Source organism: Elephas maximus, chromosome 7 (genome assembly GCF_024166365.1).
Source record: "Elephas maximus indicus isolate mEleMax1 chromosome 7, mEleMax1 primary haplotype, whole genome shotgun sequence".
Classification (NCBI taxonomy): Eukaryota; Metazoa; Chordata; class Mammalia; order Proboscidea; family Elephantidae; genus Elephas; species Elephas maximus.
This window is the reverse complement of record NC_064825.1, coordinates 65,640,445-65,668,097: the sequence shown is the minus strand read 5'-3', so window position 1 is coordinate 65,668,097 and position 27,653 is coordinate 65,640,445. Positions and strand designations below refer to the sequence as shown.

Sequence of the window (27,653 nt, the reverse complement as noted above, 5' to 3'; positions counted from 1 at the left end):
AGTTATATGTTTCAAAACATTCTTCATTCGTGGTTTTGTGTGTGTTTGACCTTACCCGACACTTCTCCCTTTCCTGTCAGTCTCATTGTCTGAAATTCCATTAGCATCAATCTTTTGTTGTTGTTGTTTAATATTTTATTGTGTTTTAGGTGAAAATTTACACAGCAAATTAGGTTTCCATTCAATAATTTTCTACAAATTGTTCCACGACATTAATTAACGTTTTTCACAATGTGTCAACATTCTCATTGTTTCCATTCTGTTTTTTCTCTTTTCATTAATCTACCTTCCCTCCCCCTCTTTAGCATCTCATTTTTGTTTTAGGGTAAATGTTCAATATTTGGTAACATAGATAGTTGATTATTTAAGGAAGTACTATACTCATGGGTGATACTGTTTATTTTATAAGCCAATATATTATTCGGATGAAAGGTGACCGACGGGAGTGGCTTCAGTTCCAAGTTCAAAGGGTATCTTAGGGCAGTAGTCTTGGGGATTCCTCAAGTCTCTGTCAGTCCAGTATCTTTACTTATGTTTTAAGAATCTAATTATTACAATGATTATCGCTGGTATTTGTTTTTGTGTGTGTTTTCAAATTTCCTTCTCGGTCTTAAAGTGTTACTTGAATCTTGTTTTATACCTCCATTATTTTATATGACTTTTTGTGAAATTAACAAATGCATTTGTCTTCAGAACTGCTAAAGTGGCTGCTGGCCAGGAAAAACATCTTCTCTTTGAAGTACAACCTGGGTCTGATTCCTCTGCCTTGTGGAAAGTAGCCGTACGGGTGGTCTGTACCAAGGTGAGACTGAGACTTCCAACTCTGATGGCTAGAACCACATTTAATAGTGTAATGTAATATAATGATACTAAATGTTAATATTTTGATGGGCTTGTGAAACATAGTTTTGATAATGTTGTTGCCTTCCAGCTCACTGTTTGGATCTCATTGCTATAGCATAGGCTTTTATAATCACAAGAGGAGGTAGCATCCTTACCTTACCTTCTTCCTTTCTTCTGGAGTTTTAGCTGACTGGCAGCCAGTAGAATCCTAAGGTGACATCCTATTTAGCTGTAAGAGGACTCCTTAAAAATTAAAGTTATCTCAAGAAATCATTTATTTAAGGAACACTGGATTTCATTCATAAAAAAAAAATCCATAAGGAAGTCTTTTTAGCAACCTTTATTTGTACAATGGATTTTTCACTATCAATGTGCAATCAATGTCTCTTAGTTCACCTTTAAATTTTAGATAATTGAATATATCAGCTGTGCTAAAAATATAACGACACCTGTCATAGAGCACTTGAAAGACTCTTCCATCATTGGAGGGATTAAAGTAGATGGCTCTTAATCTTTTTGAGGCTATAGGCCTTTTGGTGAAAATAAGCAAATTTTATTAGGCTCCCTATCTAAACCCCTATTCTAAAAACAAACAAACAAAACATCATATGCATATAAATAATAAATTGGGCATTCATGAATACCCTCAAGTCCATTCCTGACCAACCCGTAAAGAACCCCTAGGTCAGGAGATACTTCTTTTATTCATGGATCCTGGACGTTGTTGCCCAAATAATACGCCATGTTTCCGTCATGTTGTCGTCACTGTGTTGTAAGTATAGTAGAGTCAATTATGGATAGTTGATCAAATTAGAAGTTTTCATCAATGTAAGTAGTGACAGAATTTTAAAGACGGTCAGACAAGCAAGGACACGGAGATGTTAATTGCAGACTTGGCTAAGTGCCTGAAGTTGAGTGGCACCTGTTAAAAGTCTACAGTTGCTTTAGAGAAAATACACAGTACAGTTTAATACCGTTCAGATGGGTTTATCCACTTTGAAATTTGCTTAACTGATTTTTTAAGAAAAATTTAAAATGTTAAAAAGCAATATATAATAGCTGCCAGATAACCATCATTCAAAATTTTTTCATGACAGAGATAGCTAACTGTGCTAGTGAGTACCAGAGGAACCGCTTATAATTTATGTGTTACAAATCATATTAACTGAATACATATTGAAATACTTGATCCAGAATTAAGTTTTAAGTTTTTTATATTTCAATTCCTAAGCTCAAAAATTATATACCAACCACATATTTTAGTCATTTTCTGTTTTTGTTATTGGGTTCATATTGTATTTATATTAAATTCTGGAGGTTTTATACAATGTTACAAGTCACGCACCCCCACAAAAGAACTCTGGGAATCTGCAGCTTCTTAGTTTGCAAAAGAATAAGACAAAGGAGAAATGAAGAATGAATTGAGCTAAAAACGTGGTAAGCCCATTCAGATAGGCTTGGTATTTTCCACACTCCTTCCCTGCACAGCTGTGAATTTACAGTGCACCTAATATTCCAAGACTATTTGAAAATCAGTTCCAAAGGGCACATGGGTAAATGTATGTAAAACAGTAGGGAAAAGGGCCATTTCTTGCTTCCTCTTCCACAGTAAGCTAGCCATCTGATCTTACTGATTTTGCTTTTACCACTTTTCACTCCTGGTTTATTCCAGTTTATTCAAGTAGTATTTGAGCATATAAGATATGTCAGGCAATAGGAATATGATAAATAAAATAGATTTTATGGCCTCAAGGAGACTATAACTACCGCTCAGGCCATTTTTCTTCTGGCCCAGATTACCTTAGATTCTTAATTAATCACTACACCTTCAGACTCTTCTAATTCTAATTTAGGCAATTGTGAGGTCAGTGCTCTACAGCAAAATTCTTCTTGGGTCACTTCCCTACTTAAAATTCCTCATTGCCTACAAAATAGTTCTCACTCTAAAACCTGGCATTCAGGACCCTCTGCATTGTGACCGCAGCCTAACTTTTCTGCTTTATTCACTGCTGTCCCCTTTTATATTCTACATTTTCACCAGGCTTAACTAATTAAGCTATGTACCTATTGTTTTCCTACCTCAGTGCCTTTTTATGGAGTTCCCGAAACTAGAATGTTCATTCCTTCTGTCATTTAAATTGCTGTCAGCTGCAGGTCACAGAAAACCCCTGTTCAATCAGTTTAAACAAGAAATAGTATTTATTCTCTCACTTATAAAGAAATCCGGATACAGGGCAGCCGCAGGAGTAGTTAGTTCAGAGACTCAGCAGCTTCTGTCTTCCCAACTCATCGGTCAATATTAATTCACATCCTCTTTTTACACCTACACATACAGAGGGAATGTGATTACCATGATTGATTTTTATTAGATTAATCAGGATTGACTCCTGAATCATTTTAGGGAGTAGTAGATACCGAAACAAAATCAGGGTTCTGCAGGCAGTGAAAGTGGGGAGTACCATCTGGCTAATCAACCAGTAGTTTCTGCCACATTTTTATTTCTACATGTCTGAACTTGATGTTTCTTTAAAAGTTCACCTCAAATACCATCTCATCCATAAAGTCTTCTCCCTTCCAAACTCCAGCAGCACTTTGTTTATATTTCATAATTAAATCTATGTTAAGAGTTAAAATTATTTAGATTCCTAGCTCCCCTACCAGACAGTCACCTCCTGAAGACAGAAACTCTGTCTACATTCGTCGTTTTATCTGTTAGAGCCCCTAGTTCCGTACTTTGTACTTGGTAGGAACTCAGCATATGTTGAGTGAACAAAAACTTGCTGAGTGAGACCAGAGGAACTAGATGGTGCCCAGCTACAACTGATGACTGTCCTGACAGGGAACACAACAGAGAATCCCTGATGGAGCAGGAACACAGTGGGATGCAGACCTCAAATTCTTGTAAAAAGAGCAGACTTAATGGTCTGACTGAGACTGGAGGGACCCCAGAGGTCATGGTCCCCGGACCTTCTGTTGGCTCAGGCCTGGAACCATTCCCAAAGCCAACTCTGCAGACAGGGATTGGACTGGACTGTAAGACAGAAAATGATACTGGTGAGGAGTGAGTTTCTTGGCTCAAGTACACACATGAGACTATGTGGGCAGCTCCTGTCTGGAGGCGAAATGAGAAGGCAGAGGGCGGCAGGATCCAACTGAATGGACACGGGGAATACAGGGTGGAGAGGAGGAGTGTGCTATCTCATTAGGGGGAGAGCACCTAGGAGTACATAGCAAGGTGTATATAAATTTTTGTATGAGAGACTGACTTGATTTTTAAACTTGCACTTAAAAAGCACAATTTAAAAAAATAAACTTGGTAAAGACATGCTCTCATTTTAAATGACTGGGGTTGGGATAGGTCGAAGCTTTCCTTATTCATTACAGTATAATACCTAAATTATCTTCCATCTCCATCTTTATTTCACGAAGTACTTAGCTCACATTGAAGAGGCTGGTATAAATTATAGAGAACTATGGGAAGGAATGTGGATGTATCAGGTATTTGATACCTTAGTTTTCTGTTACTTCTCTTTGGCAAACAGAATTACTGTTTAATTTTACTATTAGGCAAATTCCTTTTGCCCCAGTGCCTCTAGTCCTTACATCTATATGCAGTTAGCTTAAACATCTTCCCTAAAATAAAATTCAAGAAAAACAGAAATGTTAAAGACATAGGCAATTAGATGCTTCATTTGTGTGATTTCTCTTGATTTTAGATCTGCTCTAAAGGAATATTTTTATTTTTACTCTGTATGTTGTTTTCTAAAGAATCTCTGAAAAGTTAGTGTTTGTATTAGGAAAAAAAAAGTTGAAGTTCAACATGAAAAATGGATAGACTGAAAATTTCATATTTCTTAATCTTAAGCAACTAAAAAGATTGAACTTTAATCATTCGTATTTACAGTGAGATCTTATCTTGGCTACCCACCATCTGCTATGATGCTTATCCTCAAATAATACTTAGTTCATTATAAAAAATAATCTAAATTATATTTGAGTGGAATATTTTGTGAGAATAATATTAGAAAAATTAATAGGTTAATTAAAAATTAGGGACTAAGGTAGCTATTAAAGAAACTTAATGAATTATATTATTTTCATCCTTCTTGTTACTTAGACTAAAACCTTGGAGTCATCCTTGACTTCTCATTCTCTCGTATGCCACAGTCAATCTATAAGTGAATCCTCGCAGATTTCCCTTCAAAATATATTCAGAATCTGGCCAGTTCCTACCACCTACACTACCAGTACCCTCTTCCAAGCCACCGTCATCTCTCACCTGGATTATTTTAATAGCCTGCTGACTGGTCTCCCAGCTTCTGCCCTTGCTCGCATTCTGTCTTTTCTCAGCACAACAACCAGTCTATTATACATCACGATCTGAAATGTAAGTCATTTTATATTACTTGTTGGTTTAAAACCCTCCAGTGAATTCTCATGTACTAGGGATAAAAGCCCAAGCCAGTATTATAATCAAAGTCCTATATATTCAGTCCCCACCTCACTGTCTAACCTTCTTACCACTCCTCCTCTTCCTTCTTCTCTCTGTTCCATCCACTCTGGGCTCCTTGCTGGCACTTACCAGGTACACTTCTGCCTAATAGGTACACTCTTTTTCTCTCAGCCTGGAATGGTTTTCCCCTACATAGCCATGTGACTCATTCCTGCGTCTCTTGCAGTGCTTAAGTAATGTCACCTCCTCTGTGAGGTCTTCCCTATAGCTCCTCGGCACTCCTTTTCTTAATTTTCTCTGTAATGCTTATTTCTATCTAACCCAATCTGTATTTTACCTGTCTTTCTCTCCTGCCTGCCATGTAACTGCTGTGAGGGCGGGAATCAGATTTTCACATACATTATGCCACCAGTGCCTAGAGCAGTGCAGATAGTACCTACAACATTCAAATAATGGGTACTCAGTAATATTAGTTGCATGAATCCTATGGTTGTGATAGTTGCAGTTTGAGAAACTTTCCTGTTACAGTACTAAGCTTATATGAATTATTCCTTAATTTCTTTACTGTGTAGTTCCGAAGGAGGACTGGCTCAGTTTCTTCAACTTTCAAAGGCTGTTTTGCAAACCTCTCTAAATTCCTGTCTGAATTCTACTTACTTTTTACCTCATAGAGTCTCTTATTTGCATCTCCACATAGATGTTACCTTCCCAAAACCAAATCAACTTTCTCATTGTTATCTGTGGTTCTGCCATTTTCACAATGTGAAGTCTGATTAATACTTCTCAGTCCTTTTCTTTCACTGCCATCTGAAATAGTAAGCAATATATGTTATTGTTATTTTCGTTCCACATATTTAAACATTCCTATATTTTTTTTAAATATGTGACCTAATTACCTCATTTCTCTAATCCCCAGTTTCATCAATACATTTTGAAATCTACCTCATTCATAATATTAAGACCCTCTATCTTTATATCTCTCCTCACATTCTTTTATTTCTTTCTTAATATTTTCTGATTTCATTTGCTCCCACAGTCTTTCATGCCATCTCCTGTGCTGAAAGGAAGTCTTTCATATGTCTCTAATCTTTCACTTCCGGCTCCGTGGTGTAACGGTTAGTACTCTGGACTTTGAATCCAGCAATCAGAGTTCAAATCTCAGTGAGACCTGTCTTAGGAGTCCGGGTGGCACAAATGGTTAAGTGCTTGACTACTAGCTGGAAAATTGATGGTTTAAACCCAGCCACAGGTGCCTCGGAAGACAGTCCTGGCGATCTGCTTCTGACAGATAACAGCTTTGAAAACCCTATGAGGCAGTTCTACTCTGCACACATCGGGTCACCATGAGTCGGACCTGACTTGAAGGGAACTAAGAACAACAGCAACAACCTTTCACTGATTACTGGAAGTTCTTCATCCAGGAATATTGCACCTTCACCCAGCTGGCCTGAGCTATTTCAAAAAAGAATATGTGTCTCACTGTCTGACTCCCCCAAGATGTGTAATAATAATGTTAGTACAATGTTATCTCTTCTTACCTACTCCCCTACCCTTGCCCCAAATATAATCTCATGTTAGAATGTAACTGGAGGAGGAAGAGGTACACAATCTCTAGGCTACTTGTGCCATTTCATTAAATGAGGGTTTGTTTTGTTTTTTTTGTGGTAAGTATATATATATAAATATATATACACACACACCAAAAAAAAACCGAACCCATTGCTGTCAAGTCGATTTTAACTCATAGCGACCCTACAGGACAGAGTAGAACTGCCCTACAGGGTTTCCAAGGAATGGCTTGTGGATTCAAACTCCTGACCTTTTGGTTAGCAGCTGAGCTCTTAACCACTGTGTCAGAACTCTCCCCTCTTCCTCCCTGGGCTCCTGGTGTCTGTTCACCCAGCTGTCCTGCCTCTACCTTCCTTCTGAATTTTGCTTTTGGGCAAATGCTGCCTTTTAGGTCTCATATAGTTGATTGTTCTGACATGTACATTCCTCACTGGTGTTACTGTTCATTTTATAGGGCTGTAAATTGTATGGCTATAATGCGATCTCCGAGAGTGATCTCATTTCCAAGTTTGAAGAATGTTTAAGGGCCGTAATATCAGGGGTTCTTAATTGTGGTTTTGATTTGCATTTCCCTAATGGCTAATGGCCTTGAGCATCTTTTCTTGTGCTTGTTGGCCATTTAAATATCCTCTTTGGTGAAATATCTGTTTAAGTCCTTTGCCCATTCTTTAATTGGGTTGTTTGTTATTGGAAACCCTGGTGGCACAGTGGTTAAGAGCTACAGCCACTAACTAAAAGGTCAGCAGTTTGAATTCACCAGCTGCTCCTTGGAAACTGTGGGGCAGTTCTACTCTGTCCTATAGGGTCACTATAAGTTGGAACCAACTCGATGGCAAAGGATTTGGTTTTTTTCGGTTTTGTCGTTGTTAAGTTATAAGAGTTCTTTATATATTCTGGATATTAAACTCATCAGATATATAGTTCCCATTGTTTTTTTCCAATCTATAGGTTGTCCCTTCCCTTTGTTGATAAAGTCCTTTGATGCATAAAAAGAAAATTTGATGCATACAGGTTTTAATTTTTATGAAACCCATTTATCTATCTTGTCTTTTGTTGCTCATGCTTTTGGGGTCATATCTAAGGATCCATTGTTAAATACTGGTCCCAAAGCTACCCCTACACTTTCTTCTAAGAATTTTATATTTTGAGTTCTTACATACAGTTCCTCGATTCATTTTGGGTTGATTTTTTATATATGGTATGAGGTATGGGCTCAGCTTTATTTATTTATTCATGTGGAAATCCAGTTGCCCCATTTACTAAAGATACTATTCTTTCTCCATTGAATGAACTTAGCTCCCTTGTTGAAAATCAGTTGACCATAGATGTGCAGGTTTATATCTGGACCCTCATTTCCATTCCATTGCTCGGTATGTCTATCATTATACCAGTGCTGAGTTGTTTTGATTACTGTAGCTTTCTAGTACGTTTTCAGATGGGGAAGTGTGTGTCCTACTTTGTTCTTTTTTAAGATTGCTTTGGCTATTCAGGGGCTTTTGCAGTTCCATATAAATTTGATGATTAACTTTTCCGTATTTGCAAAGAAAGCTGTTGGAATTTTGATGTAGATTGCATTGAATCTGTAGATTGCTTCGGGTAATATTGACGTCTTAACGATATTAAGTCTTCTTCCAATTCATGAACATGGATGGTCCTTCCATTTATTTAGGTCTTCTTTAATTTCTTTCAGTAATAATTTATAATTTTCCATGAATAAATCTTTTACTTCTTTGATTAAATTTAATCCTACCTAGTATTTTATTCTTTTAGATGCTATTATAAATGGAATTGTTTTCTTAATTTCCTTTCCAGAGTGCTCATTGCTGATGTATAGAAATGCGACTAACTTTTGTGTGTTGACCTTATATCCTGCTACTTTGTTGAATTTTTTAGTTTTAGTGGCTTTTTTGTGGATTCTTTGAGGTTTTCTATAGATAAGCTCATGTCATCAGCAAAAAGGAATGGTTAAATGAGTTTCTTGCTAAAGCTCAAAATGGCCTTCCAGGAAAAATTGAATCACTTTTTGTTAGGATTTACTTTTGTGTAATTTTCTTGCTTTAGTTTGCAAGTTTTGGTATAAAATAGAACTTATAAGATAGTCAAGAAAGAAACTCACTGTTTCAGTTGTAAAATGGCAAGTGGTTGTTGGATTCAAATAAAGTTAAATTTTTTAAAGTGAAAAGAATTATCAGTACTGGTCTCTAAAATTAATGTCTTAACTTTGGGAAGGTCACCTAACCTCATCAACTCTTAACAGGATAATGACTATCTTACAGGGTTATTTTAAGTATTAGATAAATTTCTGTAAGCACTTTGAACCCCACAAATGTAAGAGACATAGTATTCTTTTGTACTCTTGGTCTCTTGTTATGTAATTTGCAAATCTTGGAAGTTTCTATTTCGTAGGATGTTTGACTAAATATTTGTTTTTGAAAAATTAAGCAGAAAAAAAGATCCACTTTTTAAAATTTTCCTTTGTACTTTTAGATTAACAAAAGCAGTGGAATTGTGGAAGCATCACGGATCATGAATTTGTACCAGTTTATCCAGCTTTATAAAGACATCATCAGTCAAGCAGCAGGAGTGTTGGCACAGAGCTCCACCTCGGAAGACCCTGATGGAAACTCCTCATCTGTAACGTCTTGTCAGGCTAGTCTTTGGATGGGAAGGTATAACAGGCACAATTACTGTGTTTCACTGATTTTCCAATTTGCAAGCCACTGAAATCTCTTTAATATTATTTTCAGTGCTCTTCATAGCTTCTTAAAGCATAATACTTTTCCTTGTCTAGTTTCTGGTGTGTCTCAGATTACTCTGTGCTTTAAGACATTGTTAAGAGTGACAATTAAAGATAAAGTAACTCACACCTAGTAATGTTTTGCTTGTATTTGGGTTCTTAGACAATGAAAGCCCTTCAGGGAATTAGTTCTAAGAATCTTGCAAATTCATCCCAGTTTTTCTTTAAAAAGCCTTGCTAATTGGAGCATTAAAATTAAAAATGTTGGCTCCAGGACTTGGCAGTCCTTCAGAAATGAACAAGCAGTTGGTACACATATCGCATATACTGAGTTAACAGAAGACAGTGAAGTCAGCCAGAGTTTTCTGTGTTAGTGCCTGTTTACTCAGGCCTAATATATTATTGTTCTATCTAAACTTTCTTTTCCTTCTCTATCATGTTTTTGACATACGAATGTTCCCACCTGTTGCCATTTGACAACCATGACCATGATTTAAATCTGTAAAGGCCTCATTGGACAAAGACTTGCGTGACTCCAGACATGTTGACATCCTGTCTTATTGTCATACGGGGTAGACAGCAGAAATCTGCATGGACAGTGTCTTTTACCTGAAATTTGAGAATATGCTTAAAAAGAATTTCTCTTTTATTGTACCACTTACAGTTACATTTTCTGGTCCATCCTTAACCAGCTGGTTTCCAAATGCTGTGTTATAATTAAATTGTATTTTCAATTTATCATTTCCTGTTTATCTTAAATAGGATATTTGGTTTTATAGGTTTGGGCTTATACCAAGTGTTACTGACATGCCGAATGAGTTTTAGAACATTGTAGGCAGTGTTTAGGAAGAGGCTTATCTTTCCTGTATACTTCAGTAGTTAAAAGACGCGTGTCTGATTTTCTTCTTTTTTTCCCTCTCTTTCTTCAGAACGGTGGCTTTTTTTTTCCCAATTGTTTTGAAAGCTGATAATAGTGCTTACCAGTATATTTAAGCTCACTGGTAGCAATTGAAAAGAAAGTAATACTTTTTTCCTTGTTGCAGTCATCTTAATGAAGGAGGTAAGGGTGTTACCGTTCTTCATGTGCCCTCAATACTGGGAAACTTAATACCTAGTTGGCAGGTTAGGGCTGCTTCTTGCCTTTGTATGTTTTTTGGTTTTTAGTGATACCCTGCTATTCTAGTTCACAGAAAAACTTTCCAAGTTGAAAGAGATCTTAAGAGGCATATATTTAGTTGAGCTTTACCTCTGATGGTGGCTTGCATTTATTGAGTACTTACAGTCAGATTCAACTCAATGGCAACAGATTTTGGCTTTTGGTTTACAGGGTGGTAGGCACTGTGATGAGTGCTTTATGTGTATTAACTCATTAAATCCTTAAAACAACCCAATGGGAATACAATTACTGGCCAATTTTAGATGAAGAAACTGAGGTTTAGACAAATAAGTGCCACAGCTAGAAATTGACCGAACAGAGACTCTTAACCTCTACATTAGTACTCTCTGTGCATAAAGATTCTCTGCTACAGTGCCTCTCAAACTGCAGTGCTCAGTAGTTCTGAAGAGAAGCCTGAGATTCTGTCAGGCTCCCAGGTGCCTGCCAATGCTGCCGATCCAAGGACTACACTTTGAGTGTTAAGACTCTACTTCCCACGTTTTGCCAAGTGGTAGTCCAACTTGTGCTTGAATACCTTCAGTTTTGTGGGACTCACTGCCTCAGAGAAGTAAGCCTTTTCATAATCAAATGATGACTCTAATCATTATGAAGTTTTACCTTTGGTTTGATATTCCTCAGACTAGCCAAAATCTGGCTTTCTTGAGGCAGCACAAGCCAGACTCTAGAACCAAATTCTGGCTGTGTTTAAGTCCTGGTTCTACCCCAACTGTGTGACTTTGGACAAGTTGTGTAAACTCTCTTTCCTCAATTTCTTCATCTTTTAAAAGAGGATGATAACAGTACTGTCTGCCTCATAGGACTGTTGTTGAGAAAGTTAAATGAGGTAATATATGTAAAGTGCTTAACCCTCTACTCACTTTTACACTCTGACCTTCAGAAAACTTGGTCACTCTTTATGGATTCAGTTGTATTCTCTGCTAATGATTCCCAAATCTACTTCCGTAGACACAGATTTTAAACTCCTCAAAAGCAGAAACCCTAATTAATCTTTGTATCTCCAGTATCTGGTACAGTATGTGGCACCTAAAAGGCACTTTATTGTTGAACTGAATATATATTTTCACTAAGGAGCCCTGTTGGCGCAGTGGTTAAGTGCTCAGCTGTGAACCAAAAGGCTGACGGTTTGAACCCACCAGCCGCTCTGCGGGAGACGGATGTGGCAAGCTGCTTCTGTAAAGATTACAGCCTTGGAAACCCTATGGGGAGTTCTGCTCTGTCCTGTAGGGCCGCTATGAGTTGAAATTGACTTGACGGCAACAGGTAGTAGTAGTATATATTCTTTCATCAGTACTTTGAATGCATCATATCTAAAATCGAATACATTAAATCCACATCTGTAAAGGCTTTCATTCAGTTTTCCCATTTCAGTTCAGTGGCTGCCCTCTTTTCCTTGTTACTGAAGCGTAACATTTAATCTGTTACTGCTTCCTGATGGTTTGCTTTTGTAATGGCTCTTGGGCCAGGCCCTAGTTATCTCCCCAGTGCATTGCTAACATAAAGTTCTAACTTGTTTTCCTCCCTCTGGACTGTCCCTTCTGGAAACAGTGTCTTCACAAAGCACTGTTTGAGTGGGGGTTCATTTCCCCCTGATTATGCACTGATTCTAGTTTGCCTGTCAAAATAAGGTCAAACTTAGTATTTCACCCTTCAAGGATGAGATGACTTCTGCTGTATTTAATCAGTCTTTTTGTTCAGTTTTTCCCAGGAGCGTCCTGTCAGTCTCCTTGTTACATATGTACACACGTATGTGCGCACACCTCCACAGCTTTGTTTATGCACCTAGAATGTCCTCCATGTATCAAAATCCTGTCCTTTTTCCGCCTCATCTTTCCAACAAGTTTGGAATATACCAATCTCTTCTTTCTTTGCTTAGTACTTATTAAACATAATGCATGTTTGACATTCATTTATATTGTTTTATGTTTATATCAAATTTTAAAGTGCTATCTCAGTGTATTACACAGGGCTGTAAAAACAGGAGGGAATGAAAAATGCCAGAAATAGTTCCTACCTTTAAGAAGTTTATAGTAGTTTATACTTTGAAAAATTCTTTTTTTTTTTTTAATTACAAAAATAATACATGCTTAATAAAGAAAACCTTTAAAAATACAGAAAAGCACAAAGGATAAAAGAAAATTAAAATCACTTTAAAGACATTTATTGAAAACCGAGACAAACTCCCTGTATTCAAAGAGCTTACCCTTTATGGAGAGACCAACCACTAAGCAGCCAATTAAAATGCAACATTTAAGAGCTTTCGTTGAGACCATGTTGGTTTTGCGATCACGGAAAAGATGCTGTTTTGAGCTGAGTTACTGAGGTTGGAGTTTACCACACTCACAAGAGCATTACAGGAAAAGAAAATACCATGTGCAAAGGCGTGTGTCTGATTTGAGGGCACTCTAAATTGTGGCTAGAATAGAAGGCTCAACACCTCTTTTTTTCCCCAAGTGGATGAAAGGGCTCTTTGAGGAGAGAGACTTTGTTTTCTACCTTCTTTGTATTTCCAAGAGCGCCTGATACTTAGGACCAAGCTATTTTTTTTTATCTATTTACCCACTATCAGTATCAGTATTGTAAGCACCTGGTGGCAGAGTTTTGAATCCTGCATAGTAACTAAACCATCTGTTGGTTGAATTCATTTACACAAGTTCAGTATGATTAAAATGGGCTCATGTTTTCAGAAAGACCAGAGTATTTCCAGTTTTTGCTCATATTTATGTTTTAACCATTGCAGAATTTTTCTTTTACCCAGTCTTTCTTTATGAAATTTACCCCATACTACTTTTTCCCTAATATATTTACTGTCCCTAAAAGACATGTTAATTTAGTCTGGTTTTGCACATGAGTCGTATTGTGCTTTAGTCTGTGAACACATAGATGTTTGATAATGTTTTTTGAGGTAATGAAAACAAAGTATAAAGCATAATGACAGCAAAGAATATGAGTGTCCACTGACTTTTCACACTGCAGGGTGAAACAGCTGACTGATGAGGAGGAGTGCTGTATCTGCATGGATGGCAGAGCTGACCTCATCCTACCTTGTGCTCACAGCTTTTGTCAGAAGTGCATTGATAAATGGTAAGTTATCTCCTGCTTTCCTAGGATAGGCAAAGGTCAAATAGGGTGGATAATGTCCTGGAGGGTTTTATCTTAAGAATGAAAAACAAATGCTCAGGTTTGTCATGCATAAACTCCATTAGTTTATTGCAGGGTTAGTCATGGCAAGGCACACAAGTAAGACCTTACAACACTTATTTAGCATTGGAGAATCAGAGTTAACAATTATCATGTTCTTTTAAATGTTAGAGTCCAAACCTTTAGACTTCAGGCTTTTACCTTTAATAAGTGGCCTTGGGGAGGAGACTTGACCACTCCTCAAACTCAGAGGAGGTCCCCCATAGCTGGGGTCTGAGGTCAGTTGTGGACAGCAGTATCTCAGCAGGCTTCTCAGTCCTGGGACAGGGAGTCAGAGAGACCTTTTGCTTCTGTCTTCTCCCAAAAACAAGCAGAAATCCATGGGCTTATGTACCCTATGTGCTGTCATGTTTGGCTATAACTGGTATGTTTTATTGCCAGTTAAAGAATTATTGTATGACATATTTATGTTTTGTTAATTCATATTATGTTTTATTGCCAGTTAGGAAATTGTTGTATGACAAATTTATATCCTTGTTTACTGCATGTTTCAAGGCCAAGTTAATTAAAAATTACGGGAACTGGAGAAACCCTGAGAGTATGGCCCCCGGATACCCATTTAGCTCAGTAATGAAGTCACTCTCAAGGTTTACTCTTCAGGCCCATAAAAAAAAACGAGACTACAGGGGCACAACAACCCAGGGACAAGGACTAGAAGGCAGGAGGGGACAGTAAACCTGGTAATAGGGAACCCAAGTTCAAGAAGGGAGAATATTGACATGTCGTGGGATTGTTAAGTGATGTCATAAAACAATTTGGGTACTGTTTATGAGAAACTAGTTTGTTCTGTAAGCCTTCATCTAAAGTACAATAAAAAAAAAAATTATGGGAACTGTTCAGTGAAATATTTGTGTTTTGTTACTTTATAGAAATTTGCTTAATGTTACATTCCATTATCACAGAGTGCAGGTACACGGTCCAGTTTCAGAAAGTTATTTACTACATACTTCAGGTAAAAAAAAAAATTTTTTTTTTTTTCAGGTACCTATTTACAAGGTTAGAACAACTTTCTAATGGCTTGTAGTTAATGGCTGAAGAGTCTATTCTAAGTTCAGAAATTCTCTATGTCTAACTTCACATTATAAGTGACTTATATACATTTTTTTTTTTTTATATACATAGGTGTTTAAAAGCATTATAAAAACATCATAACATTATAGAAATAAACGTATTAGTGACTGACAGGTATGTGTTTTCTAAGAACATTACAGAATCAGATGGAATTGAGAGCATGCAGAAAGCATACCTAACAGTGTATATGAATACACTTTGAAAAGTACAAAAATACACTATTACAGTTAAGTATGAGAGATTTTATTTACTGCTTTGAATTTACTGCTTACTGGTTAAAAACAGTTTAATGTTTATACCCTAAAGTTTATAAATGTGGGATGTCTCTTTGACACTTTTGCTGTAAGGAGAGTCATGCCTAACTTGAGACTAGAATCAAACATTTCCCTTTTCTTCTTTTTTCCTCCTTATGTCTACACTTACCCTCTATATTTATTTAGGAGTAATATGAACCCTTGGATATTAGACCTGAAGGGAGCGTTAAAGATCAACTAATAAAACTCATCGTTGTACAAAATAAGAATCAAGCGTTTAGGACAATTTATAATTGAAATGCAACAAACTATACATATTTTAAAGTGTACAATTTGGTAGGTTTTGACATGTGTATATACCCATAAAAACCATCACTGCAATCAAGATAATGAACAAATCCATTACCCCCAAAAGTTGACCTTGTGCCCCATTGTAAACCTTTCTTCCCACCTCCGCCCCTAGCACCCAGGCAGCTACTTATCTGCTTTTAGTCACTATAGAATACTTTGGATTTTCTAGAATTTTTATAAATAGAATCATATAGTGTATATCCTTTTTTTGCCTGGCTTATTTCATTTAACATAATTATTTTGGGATCCATCCAAGGGGTACCACGTATGAGTAGTTCATTCCTTTTTTTTGCTGAATAGTGTCCATCGTTCAAATATACCATAGCTTGTTTATCCATTCACCTCTTGGTGGACATTTGTGTTGTTTCCAGTTTTGGGCTATTACAGATGAGTTGCTGTGAACATTCATGGACAAGTCTTTTAGTACGACAGTTCTGGATGCTCCACATCCTTGCCAGTACTTAGTTGGTATGGTCAGTCTTTTTAATTTCAGCCATTCTAATGTGTTTGTTGGTATCTTGTGGTGGTTTTAATTTGCATTTCCCTACTGACTAATGATGTGAGCATCTTTTCATGTGCTTATTTGCTATCTGTATACCCGGTGAAGTGTCCATTCAAATCTTTTGCTGATTTCCTTATTCAGGTCTTTTCGTATTACCGAATTTTGAGAGTTCTTTATATATTCCAGATATATGTCCTTTATCAGATATGATTTATAAATATTTTTCCCTCATTCTGTGGTTTGTCTTTTCGTTCTTTGAAGAATATTCTTCAAAGAACAGAAGTTTTTAATTTCGACAATTAAATTTATGAGTTTGTGATTTATGGTTGGTGGTTTTAGTGTCATATCCTAGCCCAAGGTTACAAGTGTTTTCTTCTAAAACTTTTATATTTTCGGACTATGATTGGTTTTTGTTAATTTTTATATATGGTGTGAGATATGGATCAAAAATTTTTTTTTTTTGTAAATGGCTATCCCAATTGTTCCAGCACAATTAGTTGAAAAGACTGATTCCTTGACTAAGTTGCCTCTGCACCTTTGTCAAAAGTCAGTTGTTCAGATGCATGTGGATCTATTTCTGGACTCTCAATTCTGTTCTTTTGATCTGTTTGTCTATCTTCATGCCAATGCCATGCTACCTTGATTAATGTAACTTTATAATAAGTCTTATAATTCAGTAGTGTTAGTCTTCTAACTTTGCTCTTTTTCAAGGTTGTTTTGGCTGGCTGTTCTAGGTCTTTTCATTTCAATATGAATTTTCCGATAAGCTTGTTAGTTTCTACAAAAAGCTTGCAAGAATTTTGATTGAGATTGCATTGAATAAATAGATGAATTTGAGGAGAGTTGACTTCTTAACAATATCAAGTTTTCTATCAGCACAGTGTGTTCCTCCATTTATTTAGATGCTGTTTAATTTCTCTCAGCAATTGTTTGTAGTTTTCAATGTTGCATATCATTCATTAGATTTGTCCCTAAGTGTTTCATATTTTTGATTCTATTCTAAATGGTATTTTTAAATCTCAGTTTCTGATTGTTGCTAGTATATAAAAATGCAATAGATTTTTGTATATTGTCCTGTATCCTGCAACTTGGCTAAACTCATTTGCTCTGGTAGCTTTTTTATAGATTTCATAAGATTTTCTTGAATGTCTAAACATCATTTTTCAAAGATTTTTGCTGGATCTAGAATTCTAGATTGACGGTATTTTTTCCCTTTCCATACTTTGACTTTTTATGTTGCACCACTGTCATCTTGCTTGCATTGTTTTCTATGAGAAATTTGCTGTTACCCTTATCTTTTTTCCTCTGTGGGTAATGTGTGTTTTTTTGCTGACTACTTTTAAGATTTTCTTCTTTATCATAGGTTTTAAGAATTTGATTATGTTGTGCCTTAGTTTCCTTCATGTTTCTTGTGCTTGGGGTTTATCGAGCTTCTTGGATTGGGTGACAGTGTCATCAAATTTGGAAAAACTTCAGCCATTATCTTAAGTATTTTTTCTGTCCCCTCTCCTCTCTTTCTGGGACTCCAGTTACACATACATTAGGCCACTTGAAATTGTCCCAGAGTACTCAGTGATGCTATCCCCCCGCCCCTTTTTTCTGTTTTGGTTTTGGTTTTTTAGCCTTTCTCGGTGTTTCATTTGTTTGGAGCCCTGGTGGTACAGTGGTTAGGAGCGTGGTTGCTAACCAAAAGGTCGGCAGTTCAAGTCCACTAGCCACTCCTTGGAAACCCTATGGGGTAGTTCTACTCTGTCCATTACAGTCATTATGAGTCGGAATTGCCTCAGTGGCAATGGGTAGTGTTTCATTTAGTCAATATTGCCATGTCTTTTCAAATTCGCTTATCTTCCGCAATGTCTAACTTACCATTAATCTCCTTCAGTGTATTTTTCATTTCAAATGTTACAGATTTCATCTCTACAAGTTTGATTTGAGTTTTTTTAAAAATATCTTCCATGTCTCTAATGTATTCTCTTTCCTCTAGTTTTTTTAATATATGGAATACAGTTATAATAACTTCTGATTTTCTCATCTGCTAATTCTAACAGTTCTGGTTTGTTTTTTGGTTGATTTTTCTCTTTATTATGGGTTGTATTTTTCCGCTTCTTTGTATGCCTCGCAATATTTGAGTAGATGCCAGATATTGTGAATTTTACCTTTTTGGGTGCTGGGTATTTTTGTACTCCTATAAATATTCTTCAGCATTGCTCTGGAATATAGATACTTGGAAATAATTTGATCCTTTTGGATCTTGCTTTCATGATTTGCTGTTAGGTAGGACTGAGTAGTGTTTATTTTCGGGCTAATTATTCCCCACTAATGAGTCAAGTTTTTTAATGAGTCAAGACCCTTCAGAGTACTACACACCATGCCCTCTGAATTACGAGGTTTTCCAGTCTGGTTCTGGGAACAAACATTATTCTGACCCTGTGTGAGCTTTCAGTACTGTTTCCTCTAGCCCCTTTGGATGATTCTTTCCTCAGTCTCGGGTGGTTTCTTCACACACATGCGTGAATCAGTACTCTGTTGAATACCCTCAAAGGGGATTCTCTACAGACCTCCAGAATTCTTTCTCTGTGCCGCAGTCACCTCTCCAATACTCTGTCCTGTGAACTCTTGCTGTTTTGGTTTTCCTAGATTCTCAGCTCTGTTCTTCAACTCAGGGAGACTGTCAGACTTCATTTAGGTTCCTCCTACTTTTTTTACTTGCTGTGGCCCAGAAACTGTCAAGGCAGTAAGATGGGGCAATTACAGGGCTTGCCTTGTTTGTTTCCATCTCTCAGGAATCACTGTCCTTTGTTGCTTGATGTCCAGTGTTGAAAACCATTGTTTCATATATTTTTCCCAGTGTTTTAGTTGTTTTAAATGGGAATATAAATCTGGTCCCTTTTGGCTGGAAGCGGAATTCAATGGTTTATTTTTAAATTGTGATGTTTTGTGCACAGTACAGCACATATAATTACCTAGTGAAGTGCCAGAAATCACCCAAGCCAGGTCTCGCTTTCACATTTGGTTTTTGGAACAACTTTTCTAAAGTTTTGCACAAAAGCCAAAGAGCAGTTGATATAATTTAATCACTTCAGTCTCAGGTTTCACTGAGAGATGAAGAGAAAAACCTTTTTCCCTGCATGATACTTCTGGCTCAAATATTATATTTTTGAAATTTCCAAAACAATGTTTGAGAAGAAAAAAAAATTCCTTTGGAAAAACATAATCTTAATCATATATGAGTTCTTCCCCTATCAGAAAAATTATTCTGCATATAAAATTTATCTTTTATTTTAAACCTGGAAAAACTCCATTTTTATATAGTTTCTTAAAGAAATCTTCCTGTTGCTTATGAATCATAGGAATTATTATCAAACCTTTAAGCTTAGTTATAATGTTGAGAGTTGTATAGATATTACTTAGAAAAATGACTAACAGCCTTTCCTGTTGCCTTACTGCTCTGCCACTTCCAAGACGTTCTAGAGTCATGGCTTCCATTTAAGTAATCAAACATTTACACTGGACTTATAAGGAATCTTGATTGTAAAAGAAAACCTATATGGGTACAGGAATATTATTTGCAACATTGTAGTAACAAAAGACTGGGAAAAAAACTAAGTATCCTTCTATGAGGGACTGGCGAAATAAATTGTGGCGTGTTCATACAGTGGATTATTATGTTTGAGAGAATAGACAGCTCTTACGTACTGATACGTAATGGTTTACAAGATATATTGACAAGTAAAAAGGGCAATAACGTTATATACATACAAGCTCATTCATGCTTAGTCTGTCTCCAGGAGGACATATAAGAAACTGGTAACCGTGGTTGCCCCTGGAGAAGAGAATTGAAGATTGGGATGGGGGGAGAGATTCACTTTTTACTGCGTACACTTTTATGGATACATAAAAATATATATTTCTTAGCCATTGTTAGGGATTGAATTGTGTCCCCCCAAAATGTGTTGTAAATCCTAACCTCTGCCTGTGGTTTTAATCCCATTTGGGAATGGGTTGTCTTTGTTATGTTAATAAGATAGGATTAGTGTAGGGTATGTCTTAAATCAGTTTCTTTTGAGATACAAAAGAGATTAAGCAAGCAAGCGAGAGAAGCAGAGTGGGGGAAGAGAGATGGCAAGCCACATGAAGATCGTGCAGGAGCAGAAACTCAAAAAAGAGCTTCTTCCAGAGCCAGCAGAGAGAGAAAGCCTTCCCTTAGAGCCAGCACCCTGAATTCTAACTTGTAGCCTCCTACCATAACTTTGATTATGAGGATTGTGCAGGACCGGGCAGTGTTTCGTTCTGTTGTACGTGTGGTCGCTATGAGTTGGAACTGACTCGACGGCACCTACCAACAACTGTGAGAAAATAAAGCTGCCCGCTTGTGGTATTTCTATTATAGCAGCACTAGATAACTAAGATAGCCATATACATGTATTACTTTTCAAACAAACCCCTATTTTTAAAAAAGAAGAAAATGAAAAGTTAACTGTGTTCTTTATTTGACTTCTCTAATAGGAGTGATCGGCACAGGAGTTGCCCTGTCTGTCGCCTACAGATGACTGGTGCAAATGAATCTTGGGTGGTGTCAGATCCACCCACTGAAGATGACATGGCTAACTATATTCTTAACATGGCTGATGAGGCAGGCCAGCCCCATCGGCCATGACCTGGGGATAAAAATCTTCTGTTGCTACTGTGGGCCGTAAACACTTTGGTCATGGGGGAAGAATGCAGGGATATTGTGGCACGGACACAGGAAAACTTTTTCCCACCCTCTTATTTTTGCTATTCTGACAAATTGTCCTGTTTCTTTTGATAAACTTTCCATGTCTTCCATTTGTGGTAAACTAAAATTTGCTACTGTTTTAGACTATATTATTTTCTATCTGTTCTAATGTGTATTAGAACTAATTGCTCTGTGAATCCTTTGCTAAGGTAACATTAGCATTTCCAGAAGCTTCTGAAACACTACTATTTTTCAGGGCAGGAGTGTTCTGGAATATTTTTAGTTAGGTTTAAAATAAACCTTGAATGTTAAAAAGATGTAGCCATCTGAGAGAAAAATTTAAATGACTAAAAATGTAGAATACGTCAAAGTGCACATTACTGCTTAAAGCTAGTCTTTGTGCTGGACTCAAAGGAGTATGTATGCCCCCTTGTGGTTAATTATTGCTCCTATAATGTTTTTACTTGAAATAATCAACAATTTCATAACTTTAGCAATGAAGCTACATATTTTTAACTAAAAGTTCTTAAGGTTTTTTTTTTTTTCTTTTGCCACGCTGTTAAATTTGAGTGATAAATATAAAGTTGGGCATGACCTTGTCTTGCAAATGGCTTTCTGCTTGGGAATCTTCTTGGCTCTTCTGGAAATGCTTTCCTACAGCTGGGAAACGATTCTCAGTGGCTTTTTATAACGCTCACACTAACTGGAGTTTCAGAAGGAAATTTTTCTTCATCCCAGATCCTAAATTTTCTATTTCCAAATTATGATAAATCATTCAATATTAGTTGATAGTTGCTTTTATTTTCTTAACTTGAAGGCGTCTGAGGTTCATATTTCTTAGATTAAGAAAGAAAACAAAATATAAATTTTTCACCATATGTACATAAAACACCTCTGAAAATTAGGAGATAATTTGGCTTTCTGTTTCATTGTATTTCCTTTGAAATACTCTGAAAGAGAGTAGTAAAAATAGAAGTATGTCTCCAGTAGCATCTCAACCATTTTTTTTAAGACTTCGCTTATAAAATTTTTGCTGAGCAGAATTTTTGTTTTATATTAAACATTAGCATTTCAGCATATCATAAACCTGACATCTCCTATAAAAAGCATTTTAACATTCCAGGAAAATTTTCTGAACTATAATTGGTAAGTTGTAATTACTACTATTTTAAGTACTAAGTTACATAATTTTAAGTTGCTGCTTATTGATGACAGAATTTTTGGATCCTAGGATTTTAATAGGCATACAAATTGTATAATCTACTTCTAGGAAAAATGTCTGATGGAGGGTACCTTGATTTTGCTCACAGACTACTGATGACCTAATCTACTCACATTCATGATGGGGATAGTTAAGTACCAAAGGCTAAATACTCATTATAGTTGTTTATGAAAGCAGAGTAATGGGGGCTCTGTCACTGTTAACCTGGTAACATGTGACCTTAGAAAGGGCCTTTCTCGTGTTTTAGATTCCTACGTGGTTTTCATACTTTATTTCGGTAGTATTTCACCTTTATTTTTCCCAAGTAAAATCTTAGAGTCCCTACATACATAAACACACACACATACCCTACCCCACTGTATAAAAGTCATATTTTATTAATATGTTTCATTATACAGTATATAAACTTTACATACTATGATAACTAAAAATTATAAAGTCAACCAGTTACATTAATGCATTGGTGATCTCAGGTGTATTAGAATTTGGTGAGAACACATTTGTATGATGGGGATTATTTTTTAAATTTTCTTTCTTAAAAAAATTTTTTTGTTTAATTGAAGTCAGATTTGCAAAACCCTAAACCTTCACCATGGATTATTAATATTTCATGAAGGGTATTTTAAAAAGCTTGGGATAGATGATTCTCTGAGATCTTTTCCAGCTGTAAGATTTTACATTTTCCTTTTGGATCAAACTCGCTGAGTTTAATTGATTGCCTAATTTTAAAATGTTTCTGAAAATAAAGTTGCTTTACAGAGTTTTGGATCTTTCCAGGTATAGCCAATGGTTTGTCCCCGAGTATCCCTCAGTCTTCACGGAACTGCTTAATAATGATTGCAGTGACTTGATATTGCCGAAACCCTTTTATTTTACAATGTGAGCTCCAAGACACTGACTGATCTACTGTGAGATATAACGTTTTTATTAGCCTTATCAAATACATGAGCATACTAGTTCTGTGCTCACTCCATTAAACTGGGTGATAACTCTTTAGACATGAATGTTAGGTAGATTCTACTGTAATAGCTAATCTTAAAAGTTGTAAATTTGTCTAAATGATGAAGTGGATATTTTTTGTATTCTGTACAGCTTTGTCTTTTTTAAATCTCAAGTACTTAAATGCACTTACTATGTTAGTAAATGTAATGTGTGCCTTCCAGGATTTGTGAAATGGTTTTATGAAGTGTAAGGATGTGTTTTGTTAAGTTACAAGGTTTTTCTTATCCTAACTCAGTAACAAAGGGTTTATTTGTATTATAATGCTATAGAACTTTAGTTTGAGAAAATGAGTTTGACTATGTACTGAAATTAGATGTTAAGAATAAGAATATCTGTTTATTCTTAGGACAGACTGATAAATTGTGCAATAAATAATCTTTAGCAAGTAAATTTTAGCAAATTGAAGAGATTTTTTTCTTATGTAATTTCTTATTCTTATATACTGTCTGTATTCCAGAGGACTATTTTATATTGTGCTTGGAGAGTTTGTGATGTTTGTGTGCTATAAAATCCATTTCAAATTGGATTCAATTCCTTATGCCTAATATATATATACCTGGGTCATAAGGCTGCTTTGAGAATACTTCTGGTTCAGTGATTTTCGGCATTGGGGAGTTGGATTCATTAAAAGGCAGTCCGAAGAATTTGCATTTTAACTTTTTTTTTTTCTCCCATAACTTAAGTTGAGCTTACTTTGTGTATCCAGGAATAAGAAACTACTTAGAGACTGAGGAAACTGGTTGATTGTCCACATTTATGATGGGCAACACAATGACAGTGTAATATAAACAGTGGACAACAGACTTTCATTAGTTTTCATGTCTCTTTACCCTATTGAACAGTAAAAATCATTGATAAAATACTGCACCCTATGAAGTATTTTCAACATATAAGAAGGTAACTAGAGAAGCATCTTAGAACCTGGATACTAATGAATCTAGAATGCTGAGAAGGGGACGTCCGTTTCTGTTGTACATCATCGTCATAGGGAAGTACACTTTATTATCAAAAGGCATAATAGTTTCCTCATAGATTTTTATAATCTTGCAGCTGTTTATAGTCTTACCTTATCATCTTAATGTCTTTCTAATAAAATACTTATTCCTTAACAGTCCGAGGTGCAAAGATTTCCAAGGAATTACGTTTGTCTGATTTGTGTTTCTTTTAATGCAGCTAGTTGCATTCAGTGTTAGTTCAGGTATAGAATGTTTAGCTATATCACCAATATATCACCTTTAGTTTTGTCTACAAACCCAGTAAAAGATGAATATTCTTTCACCGACATAACACTCAGAAACAAGAGAAAGGCAGGGGGATGTGCTTTCATTTTTGTTTTAATCCAAGATAAGAGGAAGTAAAGACTCAGGACAGGCCTTGACAAATGGCAGCCCTGGACCATGATTTGTTTTCATGAGGCATAGAGCAATGATGTTGGTCATTTCAACAATACCGTTGAAAGTAACAAAGGGAGCTAAAAGCATTTTAGAATAAGTAAGGGGTAACATACCTCAAACTCTGAACTATTATTTTAGAAACGCAGGCCAATATATAATTGCCTTTGCTTCCAACTACAAACACAAATGAAAGTAGGCATTCACTCGCAAAGAGGCCAGTTACATACAGCAACGTAATATAAGTACAAATTGCTATAGAAAAAAATGTCTGAAAAGCTGGCTGATGAGGTAAAATCCAAAAAATACTGGCTGGGTAGACTAAAGTAATATCCAGGGAAAAGGAAATGATCATGTGTGGCTTTGCTCATGAGCTGTATCAGGGCAGAGTTCAATAAAAAGTCAGATAAACCAACCTGTTGCCAGTGAGTCAATTCTGACTCATAGTGACCTATAGGACAGAGTAGAACTGCCCCATAGGGTTTCCGAGAAGCAGCTGGTGGATTCTAACTGCCAACATTTTGGCTAGCAGCCGAGCTCCTAACTGTGCCACCAGGGCTCCAAAAAGGTAGCAAAGCTTTACCTTCTAGGTCTAGGAAGCTTCAGTTTGAAAGTTCTGAGTTTTTCTAGTGAATCTCATCCATGCCTGAGTCTTAGTAAAAGATAAATCAGCAGTTATTACTGATAGCTCTTCATGATGCCCAGTCTTAAAATAAAAAGCAAACATTTGCTTTAAATAGTATTAAATTGAAACAGTTTTAATTTATTGAGCCACTGTCCTGACAAACAATAAATTTTTTTAAATCCTTGGTACAAAAAATGACAATGACAATCTATAGTACTTGTTGTGTTAGGGCAAATGTATATAAATAGGGGCTTTGAAAAATAATGAATTCCTAAGAGAAATGCCGGATTTTCATTCAATTTCGTAATTAGCTATGAGATGGCATATATGTTTGCCTAGTGAAAAGACTAAGTTCCTATCGTAAGTTGACTAGTCGAGGGGACAAGCATTATAAGGTTATAGGACAAGACAATCTAAATTCAAATAAGCATTTTCACACACAAAAATAGGGTTCTTCTAACTTTGTCATAACTAAAAAGGACTCCCCATAGGCTAAATTTGCCCACAGAAATAGCTGGGAGGGTCCTTGAGCAGCTTGTTGCAAAATACACATCCTTCAGGCGCACATACACTTTAAAAGCTGCCAAAAGAAATTCATTCAGTTATTCAACATTTTTTGAGCACCTACTATGTACCAAGCACTAGTAACACAGATGAAGAGTACATTGGTAAAGCTTAAATTTAGATGGATCTTAAAAAATACTTCCCTCGTGGTACCTGGGACCACTATATCTTCTGAAGTCTCTATTTAGTAAAAACAGAAATTTTGCCTTTTAAAAAGAAAAATGTGTCAGGTTGCAGTGTTAAAAAAAAAAATTAACATTTGTGAGGCCTCACGGAATAGTAGGAAAATGACTGGATTAGGAGTAAAGAAACAGTTCTGGTCTTTTACTTATTAGCTGTGTGACCTTAATTCTAAGCAAATTTCACTTCTCCAGCCTTAACAGTAAAATGAGATGGGCTTCAGTTATAGCATATTAAAGCTAAAAGGAACAGAGATCATCTGTTATTGTAAGCTGTCTAGTCAATTGAGTCCATTCTGACCCTATAGAATAGAGTAGAATTGCTCCATAGGGTTTTCTAGGCTGTAAATCTTTACTGGAGCAGATCGCCAGGTCTTCTGCAGAGCAGCTGGTGGATTCCAACCTCCCACCTTTCAGTTAGCAGTTGAGCACTTAACTGTTGCACCACCAGGACTCCTTAGAGATCCCCTAGTCTTGTGCTTTTCAAAGTTTTTCCCCAGGAGTCCTTAGTTCAAAGGAAAGTATTATCCAGAAGCCCCAATACAAAACTGATGAAAGGAAAGTCGCTTTGAAGAAACAAGGGCAGCACCCAGAAACTCACTCGCCCCTTCCCTCTCCGACCCTGAAGTGGTTTCACAGAACGCCATGTGAAAACCACACATCTAGTCCAAACCCTCACTTTTTAGATGAGGAAACATTTGGCTTCCTAAATAGAAATGGGGCCTAAATAAAACACTTTTAAGAAATTCATTTAAAAAAACACAAACTGTCAAGAAGGAAATTTTCTATTTTAATTTTCTCAAAATAGCGCCTTTATGAAAGGGAGCTTTGAAATGGATTTTAAGGCAGCCAGCCAGAGGCTGAAATGAACAACTACCAACTAGCTTGCAGGGCCTATAGAGAAGTACGTACGGCAGAACACCACACAGTCCCCGTGTCTCCTGGCATCTGACCGCAGAAAATCCTGGCCCCAACAATACAAGCACTGGCGGTTTCAAAGGAAATATTTGGAAAACTAGTAATGGGTTCAGACAAGTGCCCAACTCCCTGATGTCCAAGGAGTCATCATCATCTATCACTCAGAAATACTAACAGAAGTGGGCATGTTAGATCTTAAAGTGAACAGTGCCACCAAAAATCACTAGTTTGAAAGTTCTTCAGAGGCATCCTCTCCCTGGAGGAAAGTCCTAGTTTGGTATCTTGACCACCGTTAGTCACAGCCAACTTGAAATTAAACCAAAAAGTTGAAGTGCCTGTCCAGTCCTGGGCCTATGTGGTCAGGGCTGTGATCTCTTCTGATTTCATGGCATCGGACAGGAAGCTGAGCTCATTGCATAAGGTCTCGTATCGGAATGCCATCCGGATCTGAGCAACATTTGTCTTTCGAATGTCATTTCCTTCAGGTCCTTCTTTGTAATAATTTTGTCCCAGAAACTTTTGTTTTTCCTGTGGACCAATAAAAATACAAATGAAACCTTATACCTTAGATTTACTTTTTATATCCACATAGGCACCTATAACAGCCATAGAAAATCAGACTAGTCCCCCTTAAGCAGATCCTCACTGAAGACCTCTCCCCATAAAAAACCAAAACTTCTTGCCATCGAGTCAATTCTGACTCATAGCAACCCTACAGGACAGAGTAGAACTGCCCCATAGGGTTTCCAAGGAGCAGTTAGTAGATTCGACCTGCTGACCGTTTCGATAGCAGACGAGCTCTTAACCACTGCGCCACCAGGGCTCCATCTTTACCCATAGCAAAAAAGTCAAACCTATAGCCATCAAGTTGATTCCAACT

The 27,653-nt window shown here is 36.6% G+C and overlaps 2 protein-coding genes across 9 annotated transcripts in view; one reads left to right on the top strand and one right to left on the bottom strand.

Moving 5' to 3' along the window:
* RNF141 (ring finger protein 141) overlaps positions 1-24,322 on the top strand; it is a 37,381-nt gene extending 13,059 nt beyond the window's left edge. For both annotated transcript variants that reach the window (XM_049890376.1, XM_049890377.1), the window contains exons 3-6: positions 694-802; positions 9,353-9,534; positions 13,753-13,860; positions 20,662-24,322. In XM_049890376.1, the coding sequence (XP_049746333.1) occupies positions 694-802; positions 9,353-9,534; positions 13,753-13,860; positions 20,662-20,812 (550 nt within the window). In that variant the 3' untranslated portion in view covers positions 20,813-24,322. The remainder of the gene's footprint in view (positions 1-693; positions 803-9,352; positions 9,535-13,752; positions 13,861-20,661) is intronic.
* A 90-nt stretch (positions 24,323-24,412) lies between these two features.
* AMPD3 (adenosine monophosphate deaminase 3) overlaps positions 24,413-27,653 on the bottom strand; it is a 51,939-nt gene continuing 48,698 nt past the window's right edge. For all 7 annotated transcript variants that reach the window (XM_049890371.1, XM_049890373.1, XM_049890372.1 and 4 more), the window contains one exon: positions 24,413-27,301. In XM_049890371.1, coding sequence (XP_049746328.1) covers positions 27,125-27,301 — 177 coding nt within the window. In that variant the 3' untranslated portion in view covers positions 24,413-27,124. The remainder of the gene's footprint in view (positions 27,302-27,653) is intronic.